The sequence below is a fragment of the Brassica napus genome, chromosome C5, assembly GCF_020379485.1.
Source record: "Brassica napus cultivar Da-Ae chromosome C5, Da-Ae, whole genome shotgun sequence".
Classification (NCBI taxonomy): Eukaryota; Viridiplantae; Streptophyta; class Magnoliopsida; order Brassicales; family Brassicaceae; genus Brassica; species Brassica napus.
This window is the reverse complement of record NC_063448.1, coordinates 40,046,840-40,066,154: the sequence shown is the minus strand read 5'-3', so window position 1 is coordinate 40,066,154 and position 19,315 is coordinate 40,046,840. Positions and strand designations below refer to the sequence as shown.

At 33.3% G+C, this 19,315-nt stretch overlaps 2 protein-coding genes and 1 long non-coding RNA gene across 3 annotated transcripts; 2 read left to right on the top strand and 1 right to left on the bottom strand.

Annotated features, from left to right (window-relative positions):
* The first annotated feature begins 2,522 nt into the window (after nucleotides 1–2,522).
* LOC111211174 lies at nucleotides 2,523–3,751 on the top strand. The gene is made up of 3 exons (XM_022712111.2): nucleotides 2,523–2,678; nucleotides 2,764–2,958; nucleotides 3,038–3,751. Exons 1-3 carry the CDS (start codon nucleotides 2,523–2,525, stop codon nucleotides 3,188–3,190), a joined length of 504 nt encoding a protein of 167 aa, XP_022567832.1. The 3' UTR covers nucleotides 3,191–3,751.
* LOC125587846 lies at nucleotides 2,548–15,335 on the bottom strand. Its single transcript, XR_007324240.1, has 6 exons — nucleotides 14,992–15,335; nucleotides 14,310–14,844; nucleotides 14,095–14,178; nucleotides 6,969–7,050; nucleotides 3,768–3,871; nucleotides 2,548–2,951 (listed from the first exon to the last, which is right to left on the bottom strand). It is a non-coding gene; the product is annotated as an uncharacterized LOC125587846 (long non-coding RNA).
* Nucleotides 7,141–14,317, top strand: LOC111211172. The gene is made up of 5 exons (XM_048759112.1): nucleotides 7,141–9,273; nucleotides 9,374–10,317; nucleotides 10,383–10,974; nucleotides 11,037–11,734; nucleotides 11,847–14,317. Exons 1-5 carry the CDS (start codon nucleotides 8,888–8,890, stop codon nucleotides 13,592–13,594), a joined length of 4,368 nt encoding a protein of 1,455 aa, XP_048615069.1. The 5' UTR covers nucleotides 7,141–8,887; the 3' UTR covers nucleotides 13,595–14,317.
* Nucleotides 15,336–19,315: the final 3,980 nt, after the last annotated feature.

Genomic DNA, 19,315 nt, shown 5'->3' with positions numbered 1-19,315 from the left:
TGGGTTTTAGATGAGTTTTCGATGATACCTGAAAACTTTTGATGGGTTGATCGGTCTATCAGTTAGAGATCTTCCTGGTTAGCTGATGGATTGCTCGGAATTATTGTTTTTGTTGCTACTTGTTGGAATAGGAGACTGGTATATGGTTGAGAGAGATTTTGGTTTCTGGAACAAATTTTCCGCTTGTATTGTAGCTGAGCGTGAGGGCGCGTCCGAACTCCGATTGATGCGGGGTTAGCGGCGTTGGCTTCGTCTCGTCAAGAGCTTTAATTTGGTATCTGGCTCGTCGTCTGGATCCACCGGAGTTGAGGGATAGAGCTGTTTGAAGTTCGTCGGGAATTAGGGTTTTTACTGCTCGGATTTATTTCTGGTTTTTTTAGGGTTAGGGTTTATGAGAGCAACGTCGTGCTGATAACGTGTTGTGAATGAAGAAGGGAACTTGTGTATATTATTAGGTCGACCAACTGGTCTTTATATACATATGGTAATGACGGTCTAAGTACTGGATCGACATGAGATCGTACTTATCCTTAACTAGATAATGACTAGCAATACGTAAGATAAACACCAACTATAATGTAAATAAACACAAGAGTAGATAGACGCCAGTATGATCCTGCAGATGGGCTTGGCCCGTCTTGCTACACGGGCTGATAAATGGGTCGATCACTAAATGGTTTATAACATAAACAGACTAATTTCATTTAGACGTTTTTCACTAAAAATGATTAAATGAATTTTGTAAAATTATAAAAGTAAATTCAGTAAATTATTACAGATGCACAAAATAAATGAGATATATTTAATAAAATCAGTAAATACTATAAATCTTTTTATATTTATATAATATTAAATTTAACTGAGCAATATACATGTGCATGATGATGACAACTCTGTTATTTCAAACCCACAAAAGATCGAATAAGTACCAATTTAGCACTTTGACAAAAAGGTACCATTTTAGCTTTGTATTCTCTTTGGTACTTGTCTGTTGGTTTGGTAACGCAAACATTGATGAGTATAACCAAATAATTTGATGGAGTAGTTGCAGAACCTTTTCTAATATTTTTAATGGGATGATAACCGAATAGATGAAACGTTTTTCTAGATTAGGGCCTTACAATTATTTCGTTACTTTAGAGAACTCCATGTGCCTAGAGCGAGTATGGCTTAGACAAATGATGTAAACAGGGTTTTTCAGACTAAACAAAGTAGTTTAGTTATTCCCGGAAATGTGACATACTATTGTATATTGCTTCACATAATCCAGAATTATGCATTTGTTTGGAGCTAGTATTTGTCTATACTATTTAATTCCATCGACGAAGGAAGACTAGGAGAAGTAGAATTTGTTTAGTCCTTTATAACTAAAAGCAAGATAGAGGCAACACTTGGTAATACCTAGTTTGATCAGCCTTTTGTTTTCACCTGAAAAAATGGCTTTTTTAAATTTGAATTGTTTTCATTTTGTAACTTCTTTTCAAGCGTTTTGTTAACTAAAAGCTGATTTTTGAAAGTAAAAGTAATCTCGCTTTTTTAATGAGAAAATTCTCTAGAATAACCTATAAAATATTTAAAATAGCTAAACTAACTCTATTTAATTTTTAATTGCTAAGCAACCTATTTGTAACTCAATTATATCAATAATACCTAAGATACCCTTATTAAAATAATTTCAATTAAAATTTATAAATTTACTTATTACATAACAAAACCAAAATTAATTTATCATTAATAACATTTCCTTAATTTTTCTTTTCAAAAATATTTTCTCTATTCATTTGTCCATCACATACCTCGTGCTTAATTCCAACAATATTATTGGATGTCATGTTAGTAGAGTTTCTAAAATATAAATCATCTATGACGAAGAATAAACCAATATAATCTGTCAAATTTTTCGTTTTGAAATCATATAACAAACTTATATTATTATTTTTTGGTGTAAGAAACTTATATTTTGGCATTTGAAAATTACAAATTCGTATTTTCTAGTATGTTATAATATGAAAACTTCACATTTCGTGTCCGCATACATCATATCATCTACTAATTAAGCTTTTCAAATCTACTAAGAACATGTAAACTTTACATAAGTCTGTTGAATTTTCTTTGAAACCTACAAAAATGTGTAGTCTGGACACTACTTTCTCGGGTCAATCAAAAATACATAAAGTCTACCGGTTAGATTTTTTATATGCCAAAACATCCATCTATATTATTAAAGTTGAAGTACACAATAAGAATATTTGGAAATAAGGATAGTATATTAAGTGAATATTGTTTGGCTACAGGTTTAATTACTGTTCGTATATTTTTAAACAAGCATAAGCCTTTATAAAAATTGCAAATTCTCGTGGCCCATTTATCTTCTAAACGATATGGTTTAGCTAACCTTATAACCTAGATTAATCACATACCTATATAATCTAGATTTCTCCACACCTCACCACAAAAAAACAATTATAAAAGTTCTATTAGCTTCTTATTAGCAGTCGGCGACCTTTTCTTTTTAACTTACTATGGCTATGGTTACAAACAGTGAAATAACTATGTTGAACAATCTCAAACCATATAAAACTACTTGGAAGGTTGAAGTGAAAGTTCTTCATTCGTGGACACAACATTCAAACTATTCTGGAGAAGACACTTTCGAGTTCATACTTGAAGATAGGATGGTATGTTTTTTTGTTTGAATCTATTTGTTTTCTAGAATTTTTTGTTGCCAAAGACTAATCAATGTAGTTCTAATTGTTATTGTAGGGATCTGAGATACATTGTACCTGTAAGAGTGCCTTCCTTGGCCGTGTTAAGAACTTACAGGTTGATCAATGGAAGTTCCTCGAGAATTTCTTGGTTTACCCAGCAACCGGGATATACAGACCAACTAGGCATCTATACAAGATGTCCATCACAGCGAATTCCATTGTCACCAGTTCCACTCTAACTACCTGCGAGGTATGAATATGGTTATATTATAGAAGTACACAATATATGAATGAGATTGTTTGGAGCTAAACGTTTGATCCGTTCTTAGGTTTGTTTGGTTGATCAACACAATGAGAGTTCATCTAAAGATGTTTCAGCATCTTTCTCTAAGCGCAAGGAAAGAGATGGTGATCTTAATGACATAAATTCTACATCCAACAAGTTATGTGCTATGAATATCAAAATGGAGAAGAAAAAATAAGATTAGTTATGTGAGGGTTACCCTACATATGCTTAGTTTGTTATTTTGGTTTTGTTTCATGTTGGTTTTTGAATTTCCATTTTCTTTATGATTTTCGCTTTGTTTTTTCATTACTTTACTTTGAATCACATTTTTAATGAAAAAGCATGTGTTTTGCCAATAATCAATAGTCCAATAGAAAATTACCTAACAAGCAACTTAACGTGAAACACTCTCACTACGATGGTTAATAGCTCCTAAAACTTCAGATCTATTCTTTCTACCCATATTCCAATTCCGATGCTCATTTAAAAATATTTGTTAAATCAAGTGAGATTGTTTAATTCATAATATAAACCCTTCACTTATTTAGCACCAATGTAAGTCAATATTGTTTATGTGATCGTCTTTATTTAATGTGTAATCATATAATTTTGGATATTTCATAACCAGAGTCTGTAATTATCCTTATCATGTCTCATATCTTCGGATGGTTACCATAAATTTCGCGAGATTATATAACCATATTTTATAAATCAGTCCTATATATCTCCAAAGATTTGATTGACTAATTTAATGATCATTATTTAATTCTAACCTTTCTTTCCACGTTATATTTTTCTCCAAGTAACATATCTTTTTGCTTGAGATTACCTTGCCTCATAATTTCCGTCCGCTGCCTTCGTAATTAGTTACCATGATCTGCGTCAACATATATAACAATATTAAAAAACCACTCTCATAATATTTACAAAATATAGGAATTAGTTAACATATTTAAAGCAGAGAATATACGCATAAAATCTAACCACGCAATAACTCCTTGCAAGATAAGTTCCAACGATATTTCTAAATCAGTTCTATATCTTCTCAAAATATTTGATTTACAAAAGATGTTACCTAAGTAAACGTGAATACCAAGGTGCATATCTTTTTGCTGTAGATTACATTGTCTCATAATTTAGTTCGGATTAAAACTAAATTAGTTACCATAATTTCGGGCAACCTATTTAACAATATTTACAACGAATCCTATAATATTTACAACAGATCAATTATAAAATCAGAGAATATACGCACTAAATCTAACCAGTCCATAACTCCTCTTGACCTAAATTATTCACTTATCTATATATACCGAATCCAAGACGGCTTTAACATCCACACACATCTCATAAAACAAACATGTCTGCCTCAAGAAAAATGGTTCTTATCAATGATCTCAAGCCTTTTAAAGAGGAATGGCGAATTCGACTCAAGCTTCTTCATACATGGAAAACAAAGACTGATTATGGGGGCGAATCTCTTGAGTGCATCTTCGCTGACGAAACGGTAAGATCATAAGGTTTATAATTAATTTAATTAAGGCATCCCAAATTATATTGAATCTAATACTACGTTTTTGCAGGGTCAAAAAATTCATGCCTCATGCAAAAGAACTCTGATGTATCGTGTACAACGCGATATACAGCTGGGAGAATGGAGAGAGCTTGAAAACTGTAAGATTTCAGCTGCTGGAGGTCAATATAGACCATCGAAATTTCAATACAAACTCACCATCATTGGAGATACCAAGATAAAACCTACTGATTATCGTGATGAAAATCAGTTCCTCTCTCTAGCAAGTTACGAGGAAATTGTAACATGAAAGCTCAATACATTTTTTCTGATTGGTATGCACCAAAAACGATCCTCACTTTACTTTCTATTTTGTGTGTAGCACTTTATAGTTATTTGAATTTATTATGTTGCTTAAACAGATGTTATGGGCCAAGTGGTAGATCTTGGAGAAGTAGCTATCTGTCAATTGAAAACTGGTGAAAACAGGAAGAGAGTAAACTTTCGTTTGCGTGATACTAGGTATTAATTTTGTATTTCTTTCCGCGCTAATGGTTTTGACACTATTCTGATGTCTCCTACAAATTTTCTGTGTTTTGCTGATTACCAAATATAGTGGGAATGAACTGGTATGTTGCTTATGGGGACCATACGCTGAGCAAATTGAATCGCATGTGGAAGAATCAAAAGATGAACCTATTGTATGCTTGATCCGCTTTGCCAAAATCAGTAATTTTAGAGGTATACACATAATTATTTAAATCGAGTTTACACTCATTCTATTTATCTAACCAATTTATTAATCGTTTCCAACCTTCTGAGAAATATATAGGTGAAGTGCAAATCACCAACGCTTTTGATTCTTCAGTTTTGATGCTTAACCCAATCATGGAGGAAGCTATTGACTTTAGACAGAAGTAAGTTGATTTAAATTGTTTATGCGTATAATATTTATACTAAAAGAAACTATGTTGAATTTCAGGATGTCGCAAACTGATCTTCCCTTAGCTCTTTTGGGTAGCAGTGATGAAAATAAGGTTATCAAGCAAGTAGTTGATGATTGGAATGAGGTTGACATTAAGTGTATTTCTGAGATATATCTTGCTGTTGAGGTAACTTAACAAAGAATTAAATATTTTCCATAGTGTTAGTCTATCCTATTATTATATGTTTACAAAAATCTTTTGTGTAACCATTTAGGCTGAGAGCTGCAAAATCTAAACATCTTTTGTGTAACCATTTAGGCTGAGAGCTGCAAAATCGTCTGTACAATAGAAGCCATAGACACGGATTGGGGTTGGTTCTATTTTGGATGTAACAGGCACAATCGACGTACGACCAGAGTTGGTAGGAAGGGCGGTGGTAAGATGGTTGAATCTGAGAAGCCAGTATTCTATTGTGATGTGTGTCGTGCAAACACAACTGATGTCTCACCCAAGTAATCACCCAAGATTATTATATTATTTTCTCATTGTTTATCAGCCGTGACTTACTTGAAAATTACTAACATTCAATATAATGGTTTGACATTTTCTAAACCTGCAGGTATAAGCTTCATCTGTTTGTGAAAGATGACACAGGGTCATGCCAGTTAATGTTACTTGACACTGTAGCTAAAACTATTATTGGTGAAAAAGCTGAGACACTTTGGGATGGGTCATATGCTGAGGTAACAAATGTTTATTGGAGATATTTATTTTATTACTTTAAGTATAATTTTGATAGTAATTTTGAGATTTACAGATCGAAGACCCAAATATTCTGCCTATTCCAATCAAAAACTGTGTTTGAAAATCCTTTTGTTTTGGTATTTCCATTGCAAATGATAATGTAGCAAACGGTTCTGATACCTTTAAGGTCTCTGAGGTCTGGTCTGGAGATCACATTCATAGAATAGAATCACTTTCAGAACCAGTATCTCTGATTGAGACCAATTCAACTACACTCTCAACCGGCGAGGTCTAGAGATTGTTATTACCCATCCTAACTATTATTTGTATATGCATCTTGGTATCCTAATAATTTTTTATTATTATTAGGTGCGTTTGATTGATTATAACAAAGAGAGTTCATCAGATGTTTCAACACCTTTCTCCAAGCGTAAGGAAGGAGATGCTGAGCTTAGTGACATGAATTCTACATCTAAGAAGCTTCGTGCTCAGAGCATCAAGGTGGAGAAGATTAAGGAAGATTAGTTATGTGAGGACTACCTTACATATGGCCAGTTGTTTGTTTTGGTTTTTTCATGCTTTTGTTTTGAATTTCCCAGTTATTTCCGCATTTCATTTTGTTTTTATTATTTATCTTATTACAACTATTTTGGTTCAATAAACTTTGTTTTTTTATGACTTATGATGTCAAATTGTCGTTACTATACTTACCTAACCAGAAACTTAGCATGTAACACTCTATAACTTATTGTACACTACGATAACTCAACCAAAAGTTTATTCGAAAATACCTGTTTATGCCGTTAGTAAAACAATGCTGTCTATATAACAACATCCCTTTTCTCGGACTTGCAACTTCCATTCCAAGTGATCCTATAAAAATCATTAAAAAAAAACGTTATCTAAAAAACGTGAATGACACAGAGCTTTGTCAAATATAACTAAACAGGATTCAATTTTACTGACTTAAAAAATAATTAAAAATCGATGTCTAATAAATATTCTATCAAATATATTCTGTTACCATAAGTGACACACAAAAGGACTTAAATAACAACTATCTTTGTGCTAGAAATTTAATATTTAAGATCATCCTAAATCCTCATTTCTGCAGTCCATAAAACATAGTAAGGGTTTTCTTCTGCTGAGGCAACCGAACTATGAAAAGAAAAAGACAGATTTCGAAAGAAATCTCTTACAAGGAGAATGATAACACAGGTTTGAAACAACAATCGCTGTCAAGAAACCAGACCATAGACCAGAGGAATATCCAACCATCTGTTGCTATCTGTTCTGTTTTTAAAAGAATTTTTGATGATCTGGATCTACGACCTATTTCTAAGTATAATTATGTGCGAGAAGGCCAGAATATCAGCACACCAAAAACCCCAACTTGCAAACGCAGATGTGTTCTCGGTAATGATTTATTAAAAACGTGGTTTTGATCTTCAAAATAATGATATGTCAAATAAGCAAGTTGAAATTGTTTCATTCCTGATCTTCTTATCATTCTCTTCGTTTCAGGTGTGGATTTGGTGTCAAACCAGAATCAAAATACGCCTTTGCAAAGAAGCTGTTTGACATCTTTATCATGTAAGCAGAGATATGTACACAGGAGAATATCGGCTAAGAGAGTGAATATTGTAAACCTCTTGGTAGTGTTATATCTAATGTTTTGTTCTATGTGTAGCTAAAGATAAAAGCTCAGCAGAAAATAAAACACTACACAAGTGTCTACAGCGAAGGAAGAAAATACCAGTTCTCAGGGACATTACTAATTTCAGTGAAACACATTTCAGTGAAGTTGATAATGCTCAAGAAGGTCTGTGTACAAGGACACCGAAAACTCCAAGTTATAAACGTAGACGTGTGCTCGGTAAGTCTATTTAATAAACCTAAAATTTTACATGATCTTATTTAATAATATAGATGATTGCAGGTGTGTCTCTGGACTCAAACCAGTCTACAAAAACTACAGAGCAGAGAAGTTGTTTTACTTTTTTGTCATGTAAGAATGTATATGTATCTAAATCTAAACAAATGGTTTGAAAAATGAAGTACATGTTTCTAAACAAAAGAATGTTTTTGGTAGTGTTTTTTATAATTTTTTAAAAATTGTGTAGCTAAAGATCAGAGGTCAACAGAGACAAACACCACACATGTACCAAACAAGAGGAAGCAACGACAGAACAAAATATCAGTTGGATATGACATTCCCAATATAGACCAACTACACGATGATCATATTGAAGATGATCCAGAAGAAATGAATGATTGTGATGTTGATATTGAAGGTGATTTGTTTTCATATGTGTTTTAATAGTATTGATGTTACAGAATTTGTACCTCTTTGTCCTAACGTTTTTGTACCTATTTTCATTGTACAGGAATAATTGAGGAAATTGATGCTGACCTAGAGTTTGATGTTAGCTCACAAGAAACTACAGACTCTGAAAATGATGATCTCGGCCTAGATGTATCTAACGCAAACATAACATATCCATTTAGGCAGGAAGTCAAAAGAAAAACTAAACCTCTTAGAAAGAGTTCTATATGTAAATCAAGAGGTATATGATATATTCAATTTGCATGTGAATTTCATTATGATTGTATTTGCTATAATATTAAAAGTATATTGTCGTTTTTAACATATGCAGATTATATAGATGAGGGTGATCCATCATACACATGTTCCCATTGTGGTGCTATTATGTGGTATGGAGAACGGATTAACAGGCGCAGGAATACACATACTCCTTCTTTTACTTTATGTTGTGGGCAAGGTCAAGTTGTGCTGCCCCTTCTAAAAGAACCACCAGAAGTACTGAAAAAATTAATGATGGGAGATGACAAGTTAAGCAAACATTTTCAGAAAAATCTCAGACCTTATAATATGGTTTTCTCATTTACTTCGCTTGGAGGAAAAGTTGAAAGATCTGTGAAGAAAGGTGTTGGTCCAGATATGTTTCAGTTGCACGGAGAAAATTACCATCTACTTGGGAGTTTGAGACCACCAGATGGTAAGACAGCCAAATTTGGACAGCTATACATAGCTGACACTGAAAATGAAGTGAAAAACAGAGCCAATTGTTTGAGGTAACCATTGATGCTTTGAACAGTTTGTTATATTATGATATGCCACCTTTGATTTGTTCAGCATTCTAACATTTGGGTTTTTTTTTGTTGTATTTTACAGCAAGAGTAGCATGAGTGTAAAAGTAAAAAAAGCTGATACTTTGAAGGAAGAAATCATTGAGGTTTTGATGAAGATGTTGAATGAAGTGAATCCCTATGTTAAGCAGTTTAGGTCTGCCAGAGAACGATTTGATACAAATCCTGAAGATGCATTTCACATGAGGATTATTAGTGATAGGCTCACTGATGGAAGAACCTATAACGCACCTATGGCATCTGAAGTGGCTGCATTAATTCCTGGCGATTTTAATCTTGATATGGATAAAAGAGATATAGTGCTTCAACAACATTCAGGAAAGCTTATGAGAATTAATGAAATTCATGCATCCTATCTAGCACTCCAGTATCCTCTACTGTTCACATATGGAGAAGATGGTTTCAGGCTTGGGATTAAGAAAGGTGTTACTGAAGCTACCAAGAAACAGAAGAAAGCTACAATTAGTATGAGGCAATTCTTTGCATATCGTCTTCACGAACGCAAGAATGAGTCGGGACATCTCCTTCATGCTCGACGTCTATTTCAACAGTTTTTGGTTGATGCCTACACCACTATAGAGTCTAATCGTCTACGCTATCTTAAGTTGAATCAGTCGTCTTTGCGATCTGACAGTTTTGACTCTATTAAAGAGTCTGAAAATGCTGGGAGGACTAATATGAATGAACAAGGGACAGAATTTGTGTTGCCAGCTTCTTTCACTGGTGGTCCTAGATACATGAAGAACAATTATTTGGATGCTATGACCATTTGTAAGCATTTCGGATTTCCTAACCTTTTCATCACCTTTACGTGCAATCCTAAATGGCCAGAGCTCACCAGATTCCTTAAGACAAGAAACTTGAAGCCAGAAGACAGACCAGAAGTTATTTGTCGGATTTTCAAAATGAAACTTGAATCGTTGATGGATGATTTAACTAAAAAGCACATTCTTGGGAAGACAGTCTCATGTGAGTTAATGTTTATATATCTAATCTATTTAACTTTTCATACTTACTAATAATTTTTTTTACAGCTATGTACACAATAGAGTTTCAGAAACGTGGTCTACGTCATGCACACATTCTTCTGTTCATGCATTCTGACTACAAGCTTCCCACCACAGATGACATAGACAAGATTATTTCTGCGGAAATCCCTGATAAATCAACAGAGCCTAATCTTTATGAAGTTGTTAAAGACATGATGATGCATGGACCATGTGGAGCTGCGAATATGAATTCTCCATACATTGAGAATGGATTGTGTTCTAAGGGATATCCAAAACCATATGCTGAAAGGACTACCGTTAATAAAGATGGGTTTCCTGTATATAGAAGGCGTGAACAAGTGGAAAATTATGTCGAGAAGAGTGGTGTGAAATGTGATAATCAATGGGTTATTCCTTACAATAAGGAACTCTCTCTTCGTTACCGAGCTCACATAAATGTTGAATGGTGCAACCAAGCCGGCTCAATTAAATACTTATTTAAGTATATTAATAAAGGTCAAGATCGTGTCACTGTGGCTGTGGAACCTCCTGACCATGTTGTTACAAACCAATTGGGAAGTCTTGATGGAAGTGTAGAGAAAAAAAAAGACGAATTCAAAGATTTCTTTGACTGCAGGTAGTAAACATGATTCCATTTCATTAAAGAAATACCCGAGTCAATATATATATAGATGTGAACAAATATATAGCGTGTGTTAACAATTTTTTTGTTTGTTGTAGATATGTTTCTGCCTGTGAAGGTGCCTGGAGAACTTTCGGTTTTCCAATTCATTATCGATCTACTGCAGTCGAGAAGCTTAGTTTTCATCTTCCTGGAAAACAACATGTTATATTCAGAGGTAAAGATAAGATGGAAGCCGTGGTTAGTCGTAAGCTCATTGAGAATACAATGTTCTTAGCATGGTTTGAGTTGTGTAAGATCGATTCACTTGCGAAAACCCTCACATATGCGCAAATACCGAACTTCTTTACTTACGATAAGAAGTTGAAGAAATTCAAAAGAAGGAAAAGAGGATTTAGTCTTGGCAGGATTAACTATGCTCCACGTAAACAAGAAGATTCATATTATCTCCGCGTGTTGTTGAACATTGTAAGAGGTCCTACCAGTTATGAGGATATAAAGACATTTGAAGGTGTTCTTTACAAGAGTTACAAAGAAGCATGTTGTGCACGTGGCTTATTAGACGATGATCACGAGTATATTGATGATTTGTTGAGGAGAAGTTATGATAGCTCTGCAAGTGATTTACGACAGTGTTTTGCTATGATGCTTAATAATGATAGTTTAGCATCACCAGAGAATGTTTGGGAACACACGTGGGAGTGTCTGTCGGAGGATATTGAATATAACCGGAGAATATATTTCAAAAGACCAGGTTATTCTTTACTGTAAAAAATTATATAAAATTTCTGTAAATATATATATGGAGAGATTATTTATGTCTTAAGGTGGCAGAGGTGTTTAACAGTTTCTGTTTCTTTTTCTAGGACTTGTGTTGAGTGATGAGGAGAAGCAAAACTATGCTTTACAAGAGATTGAAAAGCTTTTGAGACACAACGGGGATTCACTTGAGAGATTTACTAATATGCCAAAGGTTCCAAAATCAAGTATTAACGATTCAAATGTTCTTATACTGGATGAGCGTAGCTATTCGCGCGAAGTGTTGTTGGAAACCCTTGAGAGAGATGTTCCAAAGATGACAGATGAACAAAGGAGAATATTTGATGAGATTCTTGATGCTGTGACTAAAGGAACAGGAGGGACTTTTTTTGTTTATGGATTTGGTGGGACTGGTAAAACTTTCCTTTGGAAATTACTATCAGCAGCTATTAGATCTAAAGGCGATATTGTTCTTAATGTTGCATCGAGTGGAATTGCTTCGTTGTTGTTACCTGGTGGTAGGACAGCTCATTCTAGATTTGGGATACCTCTAAATCCTGATGAGTTTTCATCATGTGCGCTTGCTCATGGAACAGATCAAGCTAATTTAGTAAAAGAAGCATCGCTCATTATATGGGATGAAGCACCTATGATGAACAAGCATTGTTTTGAAGCATTGGATAGAAGTCTGACTGATATTGTTGGGAAACACAGAAACAAACCTTTTGGTGGAAAAGTTGTTGTTTTTGGAGGTGATTTTAGACAGGTTCTACCAGTAATAAATGGAGGTGGTAGGGCAGACATTGTTTTGGCAACATTGAATTCTTCTTATCTATGGGAGCACTGTAAAGTTCTAAAACTCACAAAGAACATGCGGTTGTTATCTGGTTGTTTGACAACTGAAGAGGCAAATGATCTTAAGGACTTCTCAGATTGGATATTAAAAGTGGGTGAAGGCAAACTCGCAGAGCCTAATGATGGCGAAGCTGAGATTGAAATCCCTCAAGAGTTTTTGATTACCAACTCTGAAGATCCTATAGACGCTATCAACAAAGCCGTGTATGGTGATTATTTATCCTTTCAAGAAAACAAAGATCCAAGATTCTTCCAAGAAAGAGCTATTCTATGTCCTACCAATGAAGATGTTAATATGGTCAATGATTACATGTTGGATAAGCTTGATGGTAATTTTATAAATATTGCTATCGATTTATTAGCTGACTTATATTCATATTTGTGTACTAATCAAGTGTTTCGTAATTTTGCAGGAGAAGAAAAGATATATACCAGCGCAGATAGTATTGATCCAATTGACAAAATTTCATTCAATGATGAAGCTCTGGGTCCTGATTTTCTCAACAAAATAAAGGTTTCTGGTTTGCCAAACCATAGTCTTAGGCTCAAGGTCGGATGTCCTGTTATGGTTTTAAGAAACATAAATCCTGCAGCTGGGTTAATGAATGGAACAAGACTACAGATCACTCAACTTATGGATTTTATGGTTAAAGCTAAGATCATTACTGGAGAGAAGGTCGGAAATACAGTATATATTCCTAGATTGTTGATCACTCCATCAGACACAAGATTGCCTTTTAAAATGCGTAGAAGGCAATTGCCTTTGGCTGTGGCTTTCGCAATAACTATTAACAAAAGTCAAGGGCAATCACTATCTGAAGTTGGTTTATTTCTACGAAGACCTGTGTTTTCACATGGACAGCTATACGTGGCTGTTTCAAGGGTCACATCAAAGAAAGGACTGAAAATTTTGATTGTCGACAAAGATGGTAAAGCTAAACAGAAAACTACTAATGTTGTTTTCAAAGAGGTTTTTAATAACCTTGAAGAGTCTGAGTGATAAGGTATTCTCGCATTCTGATTATCTTTAAGTTTTTCTGCTGTTGTAGATATTTTAAAAATTTAACCCTCGCAACTGTTTTTGAGGCATGCAGGTTCAGATGATGCATTGAGAATCGTTGGGATGTAAGGGTATCTCTTACTTGTGCGCAACCAGAAAGAGATTTTTATATTTATATTGTTTATGTTCCTTTCATGATTCAGACAAGCATGATTGTTTTCTCTAAGCAAATTTGTTTAGTGTGTTTCTGAAGATGGTTGTTTTAGTTTGACAAATTAGAGTTTTTCTTTAACTGTTATACTTAGTGTTTTTCTTTAATTTAGATATTTATGAACGTCTTTGTTATTTATAACACATTCATTCACAAGAACCCAGATATGCATCGTTATTCAATCAATCCTAAAGCCATATAATACTATCTAAGGCAATGGTTCAATCTTATTTCTAAATCTACATGCTACTACATTGCTTTCATCTAAGTTAAGATCATAGTTACTAACCGTGAGTTGTTGTCTGGATTCACTTGCTGAACGTGGGAGAGAAACTTCTTTCTTCATAGCTTCTGATCGTTCTTTCACCAACATCTGTTCATTATAAAAAAAAAACAATCGCTCAACACACTAGAAAAGTACACAATATAGTAATCTCTGCAACTTTGATAAATATGTAAATACAAAAATTAATAACTGCCCCTCCTTACTTCTTTTCAACTTACTTGGGCTCTGATCACGAAAATCACTTTCTTCCTTCTCCACTGCCTTGCCAAAGAAAAGGTTCTCTGTAGAAGCAACCTCACCAGACTCCTTTGATAGAACTACCCGATCTATCAACTCCATTATAGGTCCAATAAACTTCTTCTATGTTTGACGGAATTATACATAAGCTGTTATGCCAATTCCAATAAATATACACACTTACAAACCAAATAAATAATTAACAAAACTGAGAAACACCTTTATATTGCTCATGAATGAACAATGGCAGATTCTTCAAGGCCCGCCAAGAGGTCAATTTGCAAACATTGAAATGAAATTTGACAAGAAACATCATCACCAAATTAATATACAGTTACCAAATTCTCTAATTAATTGAATAATTAACAAAAGATACTTACCATGTACACTCCGATAATCTTAAATCCTCTTCCATCTTCTCTGTTCGTATTCTCCTATGAAGCCCGTGTGTTAAGACATGAATTTTTATAAACTACTCTTATATGAAATGTTTCTTAGCTTGACGCGTCTCCCGTTCTACATGATGTAGATCGCCAACAATCAATCTCTAGAGCGAAATTTATCAAAACCTAAAGAACCTCTAAAACAGAAGCTTTATAGAAATAAAACAAAACCTTAAGATTCGCAAAAGGAAAAGCTTTAATAGTGATTAGGGGTGGTTACCGTTTTTCTCTTACGATCTGCACTCATATTCTTAGGTTTGATTTGGAATCAGAAGAACATGTCGTCTGGATCTTATGTTTGTTTTGATCGAAAAATATTTTTTGATCAATTTTTGTCGGTGACAAAGAAAACTGTTCGTTTGTTCCCGGAAAAAAAATTAACATATACCTAATGAGTTTGTTTTGATAAAAACGTTTTTTTTTTGGGCCCAACCCATATTTAAAACATCACAGCCCAAATCATAATCTAAATTACATTTTCATTGAAATTTTGATTAATATTTTGTTTATAAAAATGATCTAAAGAAATAAATTATTGAATGGTTAAAAAATATGAATCTTCTTTCTTTCTATAAAAACATTAATTTAATTTGAAATATAAAGACTTTGTTTACATATATTCAATAAAATTGATAGCATATTATTATTTAAAAAACTATTAACATTTTAATATTATATATGTGCTATGTAGCTTTTTGTAAACAAAAAATTGTACATTTACAATGGAAAACAAAAAAAAAGTTATTAAAAAAAATACTAATACCGCGATACAATTCTCTAACATCGTGACACATCTAAAGTATATAATATTTACATGGAAAACCAAAATCATTCTTGCAAAAGCCAACACCCGCGCGGGCGCGCGGGTCCATCTCTAGTTTCTTATTAATGGAGGAACATTTTAAAAAAGAAACTTTCAATGTGTAAGTTATTTACAAGGGTGCCATGCTGAGGTGGCATCACCACAATCACTCTCAGCCTACATATTAAACTATCCATTTTTTACTAGAGTATTTACATCAAATGCCATTACCATATACAATCATCGTTGGTCCTTCTCTCTTGAACATTACCTTATATTAAAATTTAAGTTATCGTTAGTCCTTCTTAGCTTGAATCCGAGAAGTTTGACGAAAATATTACGTGAACACAGCCTGCACTATTTAGCCATATTCAAGGTTTTTTTTGTCTATATTACGTATGCATTCTAAACAATCAAATTGACAAAAGTACATAGAAAGAACAATGAATTAATAATTTTTTTTTTAAATTACACGGCACCAAATACATTGTTCTCGGTTCATTAACATACCTTTTTAACTGAAACATTGTTCTTTGTCAAATTAACATAATTTTCATGTATTCATCCTTATGTTTTTTTGTGAGAAAGTTTGTTCTCCATACAACGACATTTTTTAAGGTTTTTTTGCATGAATTCGATGAAGAAGAACCAGATTAAACCATGATCTTTTAGTTATTGATTATTATTCGTATTGTATGCCGGTTTATGGAATTTGAGTGTGGAATGTATCTAGACTAATAGTTTACTAAGTACGTCCCTTAAATACGTATGATATGCATTTTTTAATTTAGGTTGGTATTAACAAGGGTAATTATTTATAAGCCACGAAATCCCTTATATATCGTCAACATTTATGTTGATTGCGTGACTTAATACTACATTTATAGAGAATATTGTATCAATGACCTATCTATGGTAAACAGAGAATATATGTTGTAAAAAAAAGAGAATATATGTTGTAAAAGAAAACAGAGAATATGTGGGTGATTGGTATTTGATGTAGGTGTTGTCCACATCCATATTTATTTCTACAGCATCAAATTCAAAGCAATCAAGCTTTAAATTTTTATTTGAAACCACAACTCTTGAAATAACCTACAGCTGTACAAGTGCTCTGCAGAGCCAAATATCCAAAGCAATTTTTTATTGCTTTCCATAAAATTCTACAACAATAAAATTTAAAGCCACAGCAAAAAGTCTACAGATTTTTTCTACAGCAAAAATTTTAAAGGTACAGCCATTACCAATCGGACCCTATATTAGAAGTCCATTTCAAAGTGATTGGCAAGCTAATTTGATTCCATTTATTGCCTATGATTACGCATATATTTGCCATAAGTCCATTGTAGATCCTATATAAACCAAGGAGGATGTTAGTCATTCCATCATTCACTATACCAGAGCAAAAAACCCAAATAAAGCAACATGGCTGCGTTTCGTTTTTAATGGTAATTCAAGCGTTCGGTATGAGGTACTACCATCCTACATTTTCCTTAACCGAGGAAGTGTGATTGTGTATATAATTTGTTAGTAACTCTCTGTTATCTATTTGTATTCAGGATTCCAAGGAACCCATACTGAAGGTATTCCAAAAAAGTTGGTGTAAGCTTTCAGCTTTAATTATCCAGTAAAACTTGAAGTTTGTTTTAGAGCATCCTCTATTTTTGTTTCTTTTATATGCGCTTCACAAGTTTTTTTTTTCTATATGTTTTAAGAGACTGTTCTAGAAAATAAAATATTTGCTTTATTCAGTATCCATACAATTATACTACTACTTGTGTGGTCACTAACCAGGAGATCAATCGTACACTAACCAGTATTCAAATTATATCAATCAATCTCAGAAAATAGAAAGAGGAAACTAACCATGTTATTGTGTGGAATATCTCTTATGCAATCTAGAGAGCGTATTGCAGGGACAACAATTGAGCCCTGAAGAAAAACATTAAAAAAAAAAACTACTTTTTCACATGCATATTGTATCACTTAGATTTTTCATCTTCTAAGTAGTGTTTACCTAAAGAAGCATCCAAGCATGTATGAAGGGAACCTCAAACTCTTTGAGAGAAGTACTGGCTGATTCAATAATCTTCTCAACATATTTGTTTTTTTTAACTCAGTTGGGTTCCCAAAGGATTGCTACGTTTAAAAAAAAAAACGAAACCCAAAGACTAGAACTGTTTATGTTTTAATAATTCGATATACTTAAAAAATAAAGGAATAAATAGAAACTTTACCATTCACATGTCTAGAAAGACTACTTCTCGATTGCATGTCTTCAAATATTCTCAGGCGATGGCTGAACTACAATTAGCGATGAGGGATATATAACCATGAGAACATAATAAAACAAGCTATATGTATGATTAGAAACCAAAATTGTTAGTAACTGTCTGTTATCTATTTGTATTCAGGATTCCAAGGAACCCATACTGAAGGTATTCCAAAAAAGTTGGTGTAAGCTTTCAGCTTTAATTATCCAGTAAAACTTGAAGTTTGTTTTAGAGCATCCTCTATTTTTGTTTCTTTTATATGTGTTTCACAAGGTTTTTTTTTTTCTATATGTTTTAAGAGACTGTTCTAGAAAATAAAATATTTGCTTTATTCAGTATCCATACAATTATACTACTACTTACTAAGTGTGGTCACTAACCAGGAGATCAATCGTACACTAACCAGTATTCAAATTATATCAATCAATCTCAGAAAATAGAAAGAGGAAACTAACCATGTTATTGTGTGGAATATCTCTTATGCAATCCAGAGAGCGTATTGCAGGGACAACAATTGAGCCCTGAAGACAAACATTAAAAAAAAAAACCTACTTTGTCACAGGCATATTGTATCACTTAGATTTTTCATCTTCTAAGTAGCGTTTACCTAAAGAAGCATCCAAGCATGTATGAAGGAAACCTCAAACTCTTTGAGAGAAGTACTGGCTGATTCAATAATCTTCTCAACATATTTGTTTTTTTAAACTCAGTTGGGTTCCCAAAGGATTGCTACATTTAAAAAAAAAATGAAACCCAAAGACTAGAACTGTTTATGTTTTAATAATTCGATATACTTAAAAAATAAAGGAATAAATAGAAACTTTACCATTCACATGTCTAGAAAGACTACTTCTCGATTGCATGTCTTCAAAGATTCTCAGGCGATGGCTGAACTACAATTAGCGAAGAGGGATATATAACCATGAGAACATAATAAAACAAGCTATATGTATGATTAGAAACCAAAATTCTTTGGGTCAAACCTCATGAGGAGTAGATCGATTGACTTTCCGAATAGAATGAACTGTTTTGATTAACTGAAAACGGCTTCTGAGATCTTGATTTTGTGTATTAATGGGCTTTAGTTTGTCGTTCTTAACTGGACCATATTGTATGTGTTTAGGGTTATTACTTTGAGAAAAAAAATTTTGTATTCTCAATTGTTTTGTGTCCATATTCACGAAAAGATTTTAAATTTTTTTTTTTTCTCTAACTGGTTCAAGATAGTCTATTTTGTGTTTTCTTGGCAGAAAAAAAAAGGAAAGCAGAGAAGAAGATTTACATTTTGATACATCGAAACCAAAGTGAAATAAGAAGAGCAAAGTTCCGCTTATGCCGTCTCCGCACCATGTGATTAGATAAGAAGAAGATTTACATTTTTTTTTTCTCGGCACCAGGTGATTTACTACTTTGATTTATCAATTTTACATGTGTTTAACATATTATACGACATATTAAACATGTTTTGT